At 42.1% G+C, this 15,277-nt stretch overlaps 4 protein-coding genes across 4 annotated transcripts; 1 reads left to right on the top strand and 3 right to left on the bottom strand.

Annotated features, from left to right (window-relative positions):
* Positions 1–948: 948 nt before the first annotated feature.
* IL334_001557 (uncharacterized protein) lies at positions 949–3,658 on the bottom strand (the record flags this gene model as incomplete). The annotated part of the gene is made up of 11 exons (XM_062933313.1): positions 949–996; positions 1,051–1,076; positions 1,150–1,209; positions 1,308–1,791; positions 1,871–2,261; positions 2,337–2,742; positions 2,813–2,891; positions 2,959–3,067; positions 3,145–3,251; positions 3,382–3,469; positions 3,582–3,658. The coding sequence occupies 11 exons, from the start codon at positions 3,656–3,658 to the stop codon at positions 949–951; spliced, it is 1,875 nt and encodes a 624-aa protein (XP_062789364.1).
* A 543-nt stretch (positions 3,659–4,201) lies between these two features.
* Positions 4,202–8,868, bottom strand: IL334_001556 (phosphatidylserine decarboxylase; the record flags this gene model as incomplete). Its single annotated transcript, XM_062933312.1, has 13 exons — positions 4,202–4,368; positions 4,440–4,517; positions 4,583–4,788; positions 4,890–5,265; positions 5,341–5,407; positions 5,475–6,461; positions 6,515–6,649; positions 6,702–6,880; positions 6,940–7,669; positions 7,729–7,926; positions 7,980–8,075; positions 8,136–8,304; positions 8,399–8,868. The coding sequence occupies 13 exons, from the start codon at positions 8,866–8,868 to the stop codon at positions 4,202–4,204; spliced, it is 3,858 nt and encodes a 1,285-aa protein (XP_062789363.1).
* Positions 8,869–9,640: 772 nt separating this feature from the next.
* On the top strand, positions 9,641–11,503 carry IL334_001555 (uncharacterized protein; the record flags this gene model as incomplete). Its single annotated transcript, XM_062933311.1, has 5 exons — positions 9,641–9,720; positions 9,803–10,113; positions 10,253–10,806; positions 10,882–11,299; positions 11,409–11,503. The coding sequence occupies 5 exons, from the start codon at positions 9,641–9,643 to the stop codon at positions 11,501–11,503; spliced, it is 1,458 nt and encodes a 485-aa protein (XP_062789362.1).
* A 644-nt stretch (positions 11,504–12,147) lies between these two features.
* IL334_001554 (serine/threonine-protein phosphatase 2B catalytic subunit A1) lies at positions 12,148–14,998 on the bottom strand (the record flags this gene model as incomplete). The annotated part of the gene is made up of 16 exons (XM_062933310.1): positions 12,148–12,516; positions 12,575–12,623; positions 12,677–12,796; positions 12,859–12,946; positions 13,004–13,105; positions 13,162–13,253; positions 13,306–13,434; positions 13,487–13,564; positions 13,627–13,766; positions 13,833–13,978; positions 14,038–14,149; positions 14,202–14,300; positions 14,358–14,383; positions 14,449–14,507; positions 14,563–14,708; positions 14,855–14,998. 16 exons carry the CDS (start codon positions 14,996–14,998, stop codon positions 12,148–12,150), a joined length of 1,899 nt encoding a protein of 632 aa, XP_062789361.1.
* Positions 14,999–15,277: the final 279 nt, after the last annotated feature.

Here is a 15,277-nt window from a genome sequence, read left to right as displayed (position 1 = left end):
TGTATAGATTTGAGTCACTTATGATGGTCCACTCGTATGATGATAAAGTAAGTAAGAGTACAAAAGATAAAAGTATATATCCAGTTTGTGAGAAATCATCAATTAAAAACATCGTCAATTCATCATCATCATCATTGATATATAAATAGGCACAGTCAGTCTTGCACTCAACTTTACAAACGAACGTCATTTTCATCCCGTGGTCCCATCCATCCTTCATTCTCATTCTCAAAGATAGCCTGTATTCTCATGCATGTCTTCAGACGATGTGTTTATTCATACCATCATCACATTCATTGTACATGTCTGGGTCTGTCCTCACGGAAACATGCATGCAGTGACTTTCCTCTATTCCCAGTGACAGACTGTACCATACATCACATATCGGTCATCTGACACTCTCTCCCCCTGCCCCTTTCTTCCTCTCTTCTCATTGGACCTTTTGCTCATCTCGCAACGAATGTAGCTGTTTTGGTCGTACACCATCGAGCTCAAATCGAAAAATGATGTTCTCATCACCCCGAAATACAAAGTCTCAAGCGAGACTTCCTTTGGGATCCTTCAGTATAAAAGCACATGCGCAATTCCGGCGATCTACATACATATGCAAGTCCATATATCAAGAACCACTGACAGTACATCGTACATATTCGTACCTCAGTAAACAGAGATGTTGAGTCGCAGTCGAGACGTCACCAGGAAGTTTGTAGTCAAGTGAAGCAAAACACGCAGTCATGCCATCATCAATAGCGGTTACCATTGCTTTTTTGTAGTGAATTAATTCTGGCAGGTAGAACATGGATAGATTGTATCGGATCTAAGTGAGTTTATAAATACATATCCAACATTATTCCTGGTAACAGACAACTTGAACTCTTCTTCATCTACGTTTCGGTTCTTTTTTTGCGCACACATACATACGGTCCAGCACCGAATGTCGATTTACTATTATTGGTGGAGAGAAGCTGACCACAAAGCTCCGACGAATGTAAGGATCTGAGCGAAATAAATCAGCCTGTATTCGCATGGGCAATGACCACAATCACTTACAAGTCGTGGTCTGACGTCGACGATATCTATCGAGAGCAAATTTGACGTTAATACTCGATCTATCGCGAAGCTGAAAGTGTGAATCTCAAGCAAGCTCACCTTCTGGAACAAGGAAAATCAAAGCACCCATCTTTCTTGCAATTGAGATGGCAAGTTTGGCTATGAATAAAAGTATTCAATCATCCATCAGTCTCACTCTTCAACAAATTCCAAAATTACAGGCAACTGTAGAGATTCAATCAGAAGTCAAAACTCACCATTCATCCTCTTCTCTTCTTGATCTTTGCCTTGAGTGACCAATGTATAATCTACAATACCAGGTTTTACACCATTAAGTAAATCTAAGAAGAAGACTGCATTTGACAAAGAAGGATCTTTGAACGATCTCATCGTTGAAGATTTACCACCTTTTTTAACAGTTTCATTGGCCCATTTAACCATATCTTGATCTGTAACACCTTTACCATTTTTAGATATACTGGCCAGGGTTTGATTGATTGATAATCTCATCAATTGCCATACCAAACCTAATACCAACGTTTTCGTTCCATCGACGATATCTGATCCCTGGATTCCGACAATATGCATTCCGTTTGATTTCGCTAAATCAACTGAATAATTCGTATTTTCAACCGCTTTGAATCTTGATAATTCTTGTCCCTCTTTAGGCTTTGATACTCTTCTCCAGATGACTGAACCTGGGATGACTTTATCGAATCCTTGGAGTAGTACATTACCGTCCTGTTTCAGCAGTAGCAAACAGTATCAGCACAACTCCCAGCTACTACGCTCTGACAGCAATACGAGAAGTCTGACCCACCTTGAGATCTTCAAACAAGTTGTATACACCTGGATCGACGTCTAATGAATTCAACCACAAGGTGAAAACTCTAGCTTCCCGCTCTCCTTCAGCATCGAAATCTTCTATAGGAGGAGGAGCCTCCGTTTCTTCCAAAGGTGCTAATCCAGGCCAAGTATTGAACAGATTTGCGACGAATGCCAAATTCAATTTAGGGTTTCCGGAGACCAATGAATTAGCAGTAAGGAACCTTCTACACCCAATGTTATCTGCGTTTTGAAGGATTTGTTCCGCTCTTTGATGTAAATCTTTGGTTTGAAGTGGTGATCTTGAACATTCATCCGGTTTTAGTTGGTTGAGTAAGACTGTATAGTTTTCTCCATCTGATACATCCTTGGAGAAATTCTCGACTCTAAAAACGATATCAATATCAAAAACATGATTAGCTATCATAGGTTTTGAATTGACCTGTATGTGAGAGACTCACTTTCTTGCCCAACCGGCAGCTTTCAAATGATAATTGAACCATCTCAAAAGGATTTGATCAGGAGGTAATCTCAAAAACTCTTCCATGGTCTCATCATCAAGTAATAATCTGTATAATTCAGGATGGATTTTGATATCGATTTTAGACAATAAACCTCTTCTAATGACTTGCCAAATCAAACCTAAAATCAAATGTTCTCTACCTTCTGCAATATCTGATGGGCCGATATTCACCACTGAACATCCGATACCTTTTGCAGAAGTGATGACGATATTGTTGTTTTCGGTGATTTGGAAGGCGTTTAATGGTTTTGGTTTACCTTTGGCACCTGATGGTTTATTCAATACTCGCTCGTCAATGGTATCAGGAACGGAATCGTTGATCAGTTTACAAAGGATAAGACCGTCTATTAGATTAGTGTCAGCTAAGGTATGAACACCAAAAAGAGGCTTCAGAAGGATATCAGCTGCACTGACCTTTGACTTCGTCGAAGAGTTGCATATTATCCGTAGGGATAGGTAAGAGATGTCCTATATCTTTATCTCCAGCGAGGACCTACACGATAATCCTTGTACATCAGCTCAGATAGTCAATCAAAGATCGGAGCCGACCTTGAGCTCACAGCATTGATATGATCCGTGAATGAACTTCTCTCATCTTCGTTGATAGTATGTTGGGCGTTTGTTCCCGCAGTACCTTTGACCGAGATCCTTCCTTTGGTAGTCTCGAATCTGTGTACGTGCTAATTTTTCAGCACAAGTTCTTTCTCATGACGGAATAGCCCACCGGATGCGCGACAAATACTCACGTAGGTGCATTCTTCGCTGTTCTCAGTAAAGAATGAAGTTGTACCCAATCTTCTAATTCTACTCTACCTGAAGAATCGATGCTGACATGTTTGAGTGTTTCTCTTGCCTAGATGCAGAGTCATTAGCACAAGTCCGACGATACCCTCTTATCTCTGCACATGTTTTGGATCGGATTCATGAAATCGTGAGTTTCCTGGGAAAACCACAGAGAGAGGGAGGAAGAGTAGAATACTCACAGAATCGTAATCAGCTTCTCCGTTACTCTGCAACGCCGAAATGACAGTTGCTTTATCAACACTACCTTTTTCTTCTACGTCTATTTGTCTATCAAGCGTGAACGTCCACTTGAACATCAGCTTTCTCCGGCTGACTGAACCAAGGTTTCAAGAGAAGGGGAAAGCCGTACAAGAGGACGACGAATGGGCAATTGACTCACCTGAATTTATTGATAAGATCAAATATCTCATCCTGTTTCAAATCAGGATATTTCTTTCCTAATTTGATAGCTTGCATCTTTATCTCCTATTTCTTCTGATCTTCAGTGACTAAGTGACTATGAGTTCTTGTTTGAGATGTGGAATGTGATATCAGCTAGGATGAGGATGAGTTGGTAGATGGACAGATGGACGGATGGATAGAATGATAGACCGAGGAATGTGAAGGGCTGTGTTGATTCTCTCATTCTCCTCTCACTACGTCACCAGTTGATTTGTCCATTGTCCATTGAACGTGGCACTTTTCATAATAATTCATATTTCATATTCACATTCATGCTCATATCATGTCATTATCATCATCTATGCACACATCTATCGTTGCTGTTACTGTATAAGATATAACTTTTCTGTTGCTTTTTGAAGATCCAAATACAAGCCGATTCAATGCAAAGACGGCTTTCCCCAAAGCGACTTCACCAATCGCGATCGTCTCATCAATCAATAAAGTAAACGTCCATCGGTTCGGATCATACTTGCACTTTCTCCTTGTATACGATTCTGCGTGATACTTTGCCTTGAATCTTGATTCTTTCATTTAAATTCTTGGGTCAATCGAATATCACTTCTCGCCTGGCGTGACGACATCGTTCCCCCCCTTCCTCGTACTTCTACCGAGGCCCATTCCCATCCTGACAAGAGTTTCAATACTTGCTCTACCATTCTGTAATAAGTCTTCATCCCACTTCATTGCTCCCTTCTCGAATAAGCAGACTATGGTTGATCCACCTGTCGATGAATTCGACACAATCAGCTAACATCCTTGCGCTATTCATTGAGAAATCAAACTAAAAACTTACCGAAAGCGAAATAACCTAATTCCTCAGCTCGATTTATTTCTTGACCTTCTTCGACAGTCGTCAAGATACTTCCGACCACTATGACGACACATCCAAAGATTAGCAACATCTCCTTCGAAAGATTATATCCCTTTGCTACTCACTCATAGCACCAACCCATACAGTCATGACTAGACCGAATTCTTCACTTTGAATAGGAACTACCTTCCTGACGTTCTCCCCATATACATCTAGAGTAGTCCTTATAGCTTGAGGATTCACTGTGTAGTATTCGCCATCTATCATCGTCATTTTACCCACTTTACCTTTGACAGGTGAATGGAATCGGTGATAATCTTGCGGGGCGAGTCTGTTTTATAGGAACAGCGAAAGAGTGAGTCAGTTAAATACGTCAAACTTCATTCATCCTATATAACCAAGCCAAGGAGAATTGCTTGCGCAATGACCCACCTGAAAATACCCAAACCACCTCCTTCATACCTATCCGCTACATCTTTGTAATTTGGACCCAGTAATCTTGCGACTGTGAATTCTCTCCCTTTGATCCAGATTTGAGTAGCTTCATTGACAGTCTCAAAAGCCATCATCCTACAATCCGCACAGGAAACCAATCTACCTTCATTTCCTGGTTCTTCTACTGGTCTCGCATCAGGTCTCAGTTTCCTGTAGAAGAACTCGTTGAAGTTCCTGAACGAATCAAGTGGATCTAGAATCTCATTGACGTCAAGTTTATGGAATGCTATAAATGAAGGTATGTCCACTGCTGAAGATGGTGAATCGTACTTTAATCCTTGTTTAACAGAGAGGGATTTAAGCAATTTTCGGGCTAACGGATTCGATGCGAGGGAATCAGTAGTAGTTTCAGGCAATCGGAGACTCTTGAGCCAAAAACTTCACTTACCCCTTGCACCGTGCATTTGACCTTTTGCACCTTTATACAAGACTCTGATACCCAATCTAACATACACCTATATCACATGGGACGTGTCAACACAAACATTTTTTTAGATGTAAGGGCGAAAAGAAGAAACCTACAGCCATTTTCTCCTCTTGCAATTGACCTGTTCGTCTATCTTGGACTAATATATTAGCCGAATTGGCACCCAGGGCATAACTTCCTATCGCTACTTTATTGACGATCTTAGATAAGAATTTCCTTTGTGCTTGAGAAGAAGTGACATAATTCGCAGTTACGATCCTATCCACTCTTGACCAATCTGCCGATGCACATACTGCTAAATGAGTTACTATGTCTTGTTCCGTTTTTTCACCTAATCTAGGTCGATGACATAATGGACAAGTTTTGATATTGATTACTCTCTCCCTGTCATCAGTTGACGACAATTCGTTATCGATATCTTCATTTTCAGAGAATAGTGATCCGGGTGTTAGTGTACCGTCGGCAGGCTCATTGGAAGCCATTGTCGTTCCATCCATAGTTGCTGTTCTTTCAACTTTGACAGCAGGTACACCAGGCTCGACTTTTTCGATGTTACCAGCAGGTTCTGATTCGTCATCGTTTCTCGGTCGACTTTGCATGATATGCTCAGCTAATTCGTCCGGATCGACACCAGGAGAGATGTTTCCCTGTGGTCCAGTCATATCTAATCCTTCTTGAGTAGGTTGTGCAGATACAGAGTACGACGTTTCTCCTACACTAGATCCGCTTGGAACGAGTTCATCACCTGATACCTTCTCCTTTTCAGAACGCGATTTGGTCACTTCTTTTTCCAAACAATGTATGACCTCATCAATGGTCATTTCATCTTTTTCGGCGGATTTGCCACAGCTGGAAAAGTAACCTTCGAGGGTACGTCGAGTAAGTGTGGAGCCGAGCGAGTCAAGCATTGCGGTGAGCTCGGTGTACGACATACAGCCTGAGTCATCGGCATCATACTGAGTGATGTATTGTCGCCAGAAGCGTTGTCGAAGAGCATCGTATGGTTCGTATTTGGCCCTCACGGTAAGCTTAGGGGAATGTCTTGCTTCCCAAGGCATATCTTTATCAGTTGAAACGTTGAGCTGTGAGATTTTATCAGCACGATCCCTTTGTCTGAAAATGATGGATGACTGACCGTGAACTCCTTCATTTCATGTTTACCGTCTACCTCCTTTTCATAGAGACCAGTCTCAGAATTGGGTTTTGGTGCATCCGCTATCAGTTCGCTAAGAGGCAAAGTACAAGTTCCGACCATGTCATTTCCGGAAACCTGCTCCGGGCATCAGCAAAGTCAATGAAGAATAACAGATTATTATGAATACCTTGTCCCAGTCAAGTACGGAGAATTGCATTGTATAGGTACTTTCGTGTCTTCTGACGTGGAAGAGGAGCTTTTCATCCCAAGTAGGATTGAGAGAATGTCTTATGACTCTGGTCCTGAAAACCTTTTTACCAAAGGATATGACGACGAACGGGTCCATGTCGAAGGAGAATTTCAGAGCTAAGCAGAGTCATTCAGCTTTTGTCCATAATGAACCACCCTTCATAGCTAGAACTCACCATTTTTTAGTTTTGGTAAGTCCTCTGCACCTTTGATTTCCAGAATAACAATACCCAAAACTTCTCTACCTTGATTAGCATCAAAGTTGAATCCCTTCGATTTCTTCTTTTCGATAGGTTGACTCTGGATGGAAGACTCTGTTTTACTCTTGCCACGTTTGAATAATGGTCGGCGCAGTTTAGTTCCTCCCGGAGTAACTACACCTGGAGTGCCAACAGCTGAATCACCTGAAGTACCTTTAATCATTGGGTAAGGGGCGAAATAGTCTCCTTGGGGACTCGTTTTAGCAGGTGTTTTGGGTGGAGGGATTGAAGCGGGAGTCAATAAACCTCCACCATCCTTTTTTTCTCCTGCTTTACTAGATTTAGCATCGGGTAGACCGGCAGTTTGCCCACTGATACCTGCAATCACGTTCTCAACTGCCGAAGGTGACTCATTGAGACCCGTAGGCGTATCATCATCGTCAAGAGCATCTTCGAATTCGTCTGAGGAAGAGCTTGACATGCCGTCATCGGAAAGAAGATCTTCGTCATCGTCAACTTCCCCTTCCTCATATGCATCTACTTGTGGCTGAGAAGATTGATCTGTGAGTGGAACAGTCTTATGTCCACCTGTCATGGAGGACATTATGCCAGAAACAGCAGATGCTACCACCGAAGTGGGCTTCAGCATGTGGGAAGGTTTGATTGGTTCTTCAGGTCGCATTTTTACCGTTCCAATACCTTTGTGCTACAACGATAGATTGAGTGTCAGCCTGCGATATGTATGATCAGAACGAAACCACTTACTGCAGGAACACCAAGAATGCCAATTGAGCTTCTTCCGACACCGGCTTGTTCTACAAGTGATCCATGGACTCGTCTGACTTTCTTGAGTGCGTCTTCAGGATTGATAGCATCTTTTGGCGGGATGAAACCGACCTGGAAGGAGACTGAACCACTAACTGTGTGCTTCCGTCGGGTAGATAAAAGGCGTTGCGTAAGAAGCTATATCGTTTATCAGATTTCGGTACCATGGTATTGGAGATGAGATAGCTCACAGGAACATTCTCGTTCCATAAATGGATATCTCCTTCTGGGAACCATTTTTCGACAGGGATAGCGAGTTCACCCATGTATTCTTTACGCATAAGATCCTAATCGAAGATTCCCATGAGTTAACAATCGGATACCCCTTATGTTGGATGCCAGCTCACCTTATCCCAGAGTACACATTCGATACCTCTACCACCGATCACCCCTGTCAAACTGAGGTGAATTGGGAAATCAAATGTACTTGTTTCAGGAGGGAAAGTAGGATCGAGTGATTTCTTGATTACTTTGGTTGAATGTCTCGAAGAAGGGGGCATGAGCAAAGTGAGGAATCTGTGTATATCACATGTTACATAGCATCTTAGCAAGCGGCTAAAGACAATAGGGTTGATGATAGATAGTCAAAGGATGGTTTGGTGTCACTTACGGATCAGAAGTACCACCTCTATCTTTTGCAACTAAACCTTTTGCGCTTACTACTCTTACTCTGAGATAAGCAGCAGGTTCTTCACCTTCAAGCGGTTTCCTTGGTCCTCTAGCGGCCGAAGCTATCTGTGCGGGTGTTAATCCAGCTGAACCATTAGGTATATGTTGATGTCTCGATTTTCTCCTAAACCTTCCATGTTTCTCATGACCGTGACCGTGGCCGTGGCTCATTGAAGCTGAATCCGATGAAGCCAGAGTAGCGGTTTCAGAAGAAGGTCCAGGTGAAGTCCCTCTTGATGAAGCTCGTGGTCTGAATGTCGACGCTGCCATCTTAAGTGGTTTCGAAGCTAGTCTTCTTAGTCGAGGTTGGCCTTTCGGTGTGGACGTTGATGTAGATGATTGTGATTCCACATTGCTGTTATTGTTATTGGCTGCATTGGCTATTGCCAACGCAGCTTCTGTATCTGGCATAGTGGGAGTAGGCTACTATGAAAGAGGGAAGGAGGAAGAAGAGGAAAAGCAGGAGAGATAAAGCCCTCTTGTAGCTCTTTGTATCCTCGAGGTGAAGAAACGTGGGGGAACAGGGGTATTGCGATCTGTGCTTCTCCGAAGAAAAGGGAGAACAAAGGTAATGTATGACGTGTCAACCTCGTGTATATGTTGATTGGAGGTATGTGTATGGTTACAGTAATGAGGATAGATCCATGCGAGAACGCTCGCTCGTATCACATCATAGAACACCAGCATGATCGACTGAACTTCACTTGCTATGCTGTAACTAAGCGACAAAGCATAACTGAATCAGAACAGAGATGAAAAGCACGCGTAAACCACGGGGTTGATGACGTTTGCCAAGTGATTGATTGCATCCGAAATAACTTTTGTAATGGTTGTAATGGAACCTCAACGGGTAATTAGGAAATTATCCTAATGATACACTCGAGTATAGAATGGTTCTGATCAGGAGAAGCAATGGGCAAGCAACCGGTTAAATCACTCTAGTATGATACCCGAATATGAAGATTGTTATTAGTTCCCCCCGTCGAAGGAAGAGAAAAATCAAACATGGATGATAACAATAAAATAGCAATCTTGCCAATATCTCTACTGTCGCCAGATAAGAATATCCAGCACTTTCAATCCAAAGTGTATAGTGAAGGCTTAGCTGCCAGAGCGCCTTGAACTGTGGGGCCAGATACCCGATATTTGCTTAGGAAGTCGTGCGGTTTAGAACCAAGTAGAAATGGCTCCCCACGCTCATCCACCGCTGACACCTTTCGGGTCAGCTCTAGCAGGTGCATTAGGGTCTGTATTTGCTAATGCGTGAGTATTTTCACTGTTCTGACTTGGTAAATAAGCTGCTTCGCATACGATCCTACAAGCTGATATCCTGTGAGACTGTCAGAGCGGTATATCCACTTGATACTGTGAAAACAAGACTTCAAGCAGAAGATGATGATGACGACGACGATAATGACAATGACAATGGCGATATCCAAGTCAAGGATGACTCTTTACCTTCGACTACACAGCAAACATCGACCACCTCCTCAGGACGTGAACGGAATCAACAAGTTGCTATGATCAAGAGATATTTCGCTAAGAAAGCTAAGAAGTGGGGAATGTTAATGATGCTTTTACGTATATTGAAAACAGAAGGTATAAGTGGTGCTTTCCATGGATTTGGAGCTAGTATGCTTGGGACGTTTTCTCAGCGTGAGTGTATTTTATCTTACACCCAAATCAAGAGTCTATATCCCATTAAAATCCTGCCAATCATCGTTGTATCATATCTCAAGTTCTATATCTGAGCAATGGTATTGTTACTGACGATAAATCGTTGAACACGGTGCAGAATTCGCTTATTTCTTCTTTCATACGTTACTTCGAACATCATATCTTCGTCGACTCTCCAACAGATCCAACTTGACTACAAAGACAAGTTCTACAAGTCTATCAACTTCTATGGAATTGTTGTTAGGTGCATTAGCTGGTGCTTTAGCTCAAATCTTTACTATACCAGTACAAGTCATAGCTACTCGTCAACAATTATGGCAGCCCCCTCATCCTTCTTCTCTCACTTCAACCAGTGGAAAAGTGAACAATTTCAGAGCACAGGCACCAAGCTTATATGACACTGCACAAGAGATAATAAATGAAAAAGGTATAACAGGATTATGGACAGGATTAAAACCTGGTTTAGTTCTGACTGTCAATCCTGCAATTACTTATGGTGTTTTCGAAAGATTGAAAACTTGGAGATTATCACAAAAGGATTTATTAACTAGCAATGGTGTGATCGTTGGTAAAGTAGGTGGAGCAGGAGGTAAATTAGGTGTAGCCGAAAGTTTCTGGCTGGGTGTTGGAAGTAAAACTTTAGCTACTATAGTTACTTATCCATACATCTTTGTGAGTGAGACTCTGCGGAGGGACAAGACGGATTGGAAAAAATCTTACTGATAAGAACCGAACGATACTTCACAGGCTAAAGTAAGACTTCAGGCGAAAGCTACACCTGAAGAAATTCAATATGATCATGAACACCAATCCCCAATTGACAAGCCATCGATTTCATCATCTTCGACAAGCACAGGTCGTTCTACCAACGTCGAAAAAGCATCAGAAGAAAGTACGAATCCAACTCCATCATACGCATCAATTGCTTCTGCACCTCCTTCATTCGGTTCAGCGATTATTGATTTACCTAAATCGTCTTCTGAAGGAGGGGAGGGAACAGGTAACAAGAGACCTGGTTTGATAGGAACGCAGAAACATTCACATAAATATCATCATCATCATAAACATGCCCTATCTTTACTAAGTTCAGTGTATAAAGAACATGGTTGGAAAGGATGGTATAAAGGTTTATCTGCTCAAATCGTGAAAGCTGTACTTTGCCAAGGTGAGTCCAGAAAAGACGAAAAAACAGAGTTCTGGCAAAAGCGATAAAATCGGAAAAATTCACTTGCACTTTGCTAATTGTCAAATGTCCCATTTCCCAAATCCAATAGGTATTTTGTTCGTGTCAAAAGATCAATTCGAATCTTATGCTTGGTTATTACTAGTCTTCTTGACTAGTCTAAGGAAAAGAATATCACCTATCTAAGGTGTGAAGGAAGGGTTTTATATGAGTCATTATTCAGAGCGGTCAAGCCGGAGCAGGAAATGAAGAATAAGTGATTGATTGGTATAGGTGATGACAGAAAATGAAATGGAATGTACAAGTCTAGTATGAAAATGGTATGAGCAGATCGTACTTCCCTCGTCAGTATGACCATCATACCAGCAGGATGACATTGATGTATGATGCCAAGACAGTCTGGCCTTTCTCCTCCAGAAATATGACAGTCATTTCACTGATTTCCTCCACCAACACTGAATCTTCAACCATCATACATGCTGGAGTAACGCTATCACTAGATTCAATAGTCATATATGCATGTTTTTCTTCGTTTCGACATCACTACTACAAGACTGAATAAGCTATAAATGGAAAGATCAATGGGTATATACACGAACGAACGGACAAGCAGTGGACGAGATAGTCATCTATACCACAAGATTAATGTGCGAATTTTCTGTCACAATTTAAGTAATCAGGCATATGGCTGGTCATATTGGGTTTTTTTCGAATTCGGGATTTTGGACACAGAATGAATCTAATTGATCGATCGAGACGAAATGAATGATATATGTATGTATACAGTAATTTCAGGATGGTAGACACGGAAACTAAGCACAGGCGAATGATTACTCTTTACCTCTCGTTGGACTAGCTATAACTTCAGCTAATCTTTCCAATTGACCATCTCCATTCGCGTCTTTACCATCTACTACATCCCTTATGAGGTGCATTGTATTTTCTAATGATCTTCTTCTGTTTGAAGGTGAAGTTTTTGTTGTACCCAAGGAAGTTTGTCTGTTATGTCCTCTTCTCCAAGTCATACCTCCTCCTCCTCCAGGTGATGAAGGTGTTCCGGGTGTTCCAGGTGATTGGGCTGAAGGTGATGGTATACTGACACCGCTTCCGAAAGGTGATGACTCCATAATAGGTGAAGTCGATTCATCAGGTGTATGAGGTGTAGTTCCACTGGGCGAAGCAGGGTTTTCTTCATCAGGCTATTATATGTTACATGTCAGCTCGATGGTTCAGGTTCGTACGCAATGATCAGCTCACGTCTATGATGTCAGGTGGTAATCTCTCATTCTCGATATCACTCTTTCGTCTACGCATGCAACGTCAGCTGTGTTCATGAGAGGCCTTTGCACAGCTACTCACGCGTCATCGAACCCTTGGATAGCCTCCTTTATTCCCTCGGCCCCAGAAGCTAACATACCCGCAGGTAGAGTGTTCGATCCCGATATTGATTTGAGCTCGGATACTCTTTCGGACTCCTCTCTGAAGTACGATGAAATCTAATCAGCTCAATCACAGTACGTCAAATCGTTTGTAAAGCTCACCGCAATAAAGCGAATACACGAGACATCCTTCCGACAGCCAGGATTTTGTTCTTGATGATACGTCGCCTTTCCGCTGAAGAGTCCTCAACTGGATTTAAGATCATCAGCATGTTATTATGTAACAGTTTCATGCCATCAGACTCACCCTCTGGTGTCTCTGGAGTGATAGCCATAGGGGTTTCTTCCTCCTCTTCTTCCAATTCTTCCTTAGTACAGCAGTTCAGAATAGCAATGAGCATATCAGTGACTATGAAAACAAGTCAGCTCCTAATCCCATGTTTGGTCAGAGGGTTTCCCGCTCACTCTTCTCTCCAACGAAAGGCAAACTCCATGTGAACACATCCATGAAGTTGGGTAACCAATATGGATGAGGTGTACAGTTGAATTGTCGGATACTACGCGAGCCGTCAACCGTGCATCTGGATTAGATCGAGAATGGTAGCTCACTTCATCACGTTAGACTCATATTTCAGCACAGCCGCTTTGTTGGAGTACACATCAAGGTAGTTGGGTGCCGAGAAAATGGTCATGACAGAAGGAAAACCGGTAGTCTTGGTTTTTCGGTACATTCGGTAGCTTCACGATCATTGTCAGCTCTTTGAATCTGTCAACAGTTGTCAAGACTCACCCTGCATCTTGAGCCTCATGGGCTCGAATGATCGATAATAAGTTGTTTCTCTCTAAGAATTGACACGCTGCATTATACCTAACTCGGTTCAAGTTGTCAGTTATGAAAGGGAAACAATGATGATATGCCAGACAACTCACGTGAAAAAGTAACTACAACCTCTCACATGGTTATGTAAGAAAGTGTCATTTGTCTTTTCCGAACCAAAGTCTTCTAATGGATCCGCCCAGAGAATGTCACACATCAATCCCGAAGTGGGAGGTTCTCTGAATCGATTGATCTATACAATCGACTTCAATCAGCTTGATCTTTTCGCAGATACCTGTTCGAAACAGCTGAAACATACCGCTCTAAGATCATCGAGGGTATGAAGTTCAGGGGATAATCCACCATGTATACAAAGGAATTGTTTGTTCATTATAGCGGCCAAAGGTAGGTTACAGAAGCTTTCCATACATGCATTATATACTGTTTCGGAGTATTTGTGTTTACCTTTCGAAAAAAGCATCAGCTTATACCGCCCACGGCCTGTGACGTGACGAAAAGCTCACATTCAAGCTTGAAAGTAAAGTAATCAGTCAAATGTCGACATTCATGGTTACCTCGAAGAAGGAAAAGCGTGTCTGGGTACCACATTTTCAATGACCAAAGGTATAGCACACACTGCAGATGAGAGAGTCAGCTAGATGAGCTAATAGCAACCAAGGTAGCTCACCTCGATAGAGAAGTATCCTCGATCTACATAATCACCCAAGAAGAGATACCGTGTTTCAGCGGGATTACCTCCAACTTCGAAAAGCTTCATCAGATCATACTGTTGTTTCAAGTGTCAATCAGCTGAATCTTGTGAAGCTCGAGACGGACAGCTTACGTATTGACCGTGGATATCACCACAAACTACAGATTCGGGTGTCAGCATTCCCCTCTTGTGACTTAAACAAAAATACACGGTAATAGCTTACCTGTGATAGGAGCATCGACCTCTAACAGATTAGGTTCATTCCGTAAAACTTCTCCACCTCTTTTGGGTAAATGAATATCAGTGTCCGTTTTCCGATAAACACTTCTAAACTCACTTCTCCAAGATATATAAAGCTTGTTCTTCCGTTAATCTGCCTTCTCTATAAAAGTGATTTTTGAGAAACGCGATATCAGGTTTACTTTTATCTTGTTTTGAGAAAAATTGATCTTCTGTGGGTAGATACATTGCCGGTGCTTGTACCTATACATATAATTTAAATCATCGTGTATCAGCATGACCATTTCCGACTTGATTGTCTCCACGCCGTGAACTTCTCTCTCTGCTTGATTTCTTTGCTTTGCTCGCCACCCGCCACGGACGTCATAATCCACTTCAAGGACACTCACATCTTTGACTACTCTTTCTGTTGTACTGACAACGTCACCATTCTCCAGTTGATGTTGAGTGAAATCAATTTCTGGTATAACGATATTTGAACGATTGGTAATTGCCGCGATGGCATTAGCGGTCTGAGTTGCGGGTGAAGCCATGGCGAGGATATGTCAAAGTGGAGCTTTAGAAATACCAAGCTCAAAAATGGGTGGCCGATGAACGCGAAAAGGTAATTGAAGAGAGTTGTGAGACCGTTCTGATGATATCTGACCTGCAGTATGGTTGATCCCAATCTATCTGGTAGATTGACTTGTTAAAGTGGTATGGAATGATGTAAGAAAAGGATGTCACGTATAATATATATGTATATATAGTTTAATATGAATGGGGGGGTTTGTGCCAATTAACTGATCACTATGTGTGTGACACGACCTAAG

This window comes from Kwoniella shivajii, chromosome 2 (genome assembly GCF_035658355.1).
Source record: "Kwoniella shivajii chromosome 2, complete sequence".
In the NCBI taxonomy this organism is placed as follows: domain Eukaryota; kingdom Fungi; phylum Basidiomycota; class Tremellomycetes; order Tremellales; family Cryptococcaceae; genus Kwoniella; species Kwoniella shivajii.
The sequence above is the reverse complement of the archived record's forward strand: the minus strand, read 5'-3'. Positions and strand labels throughout refer to the sequence as shown.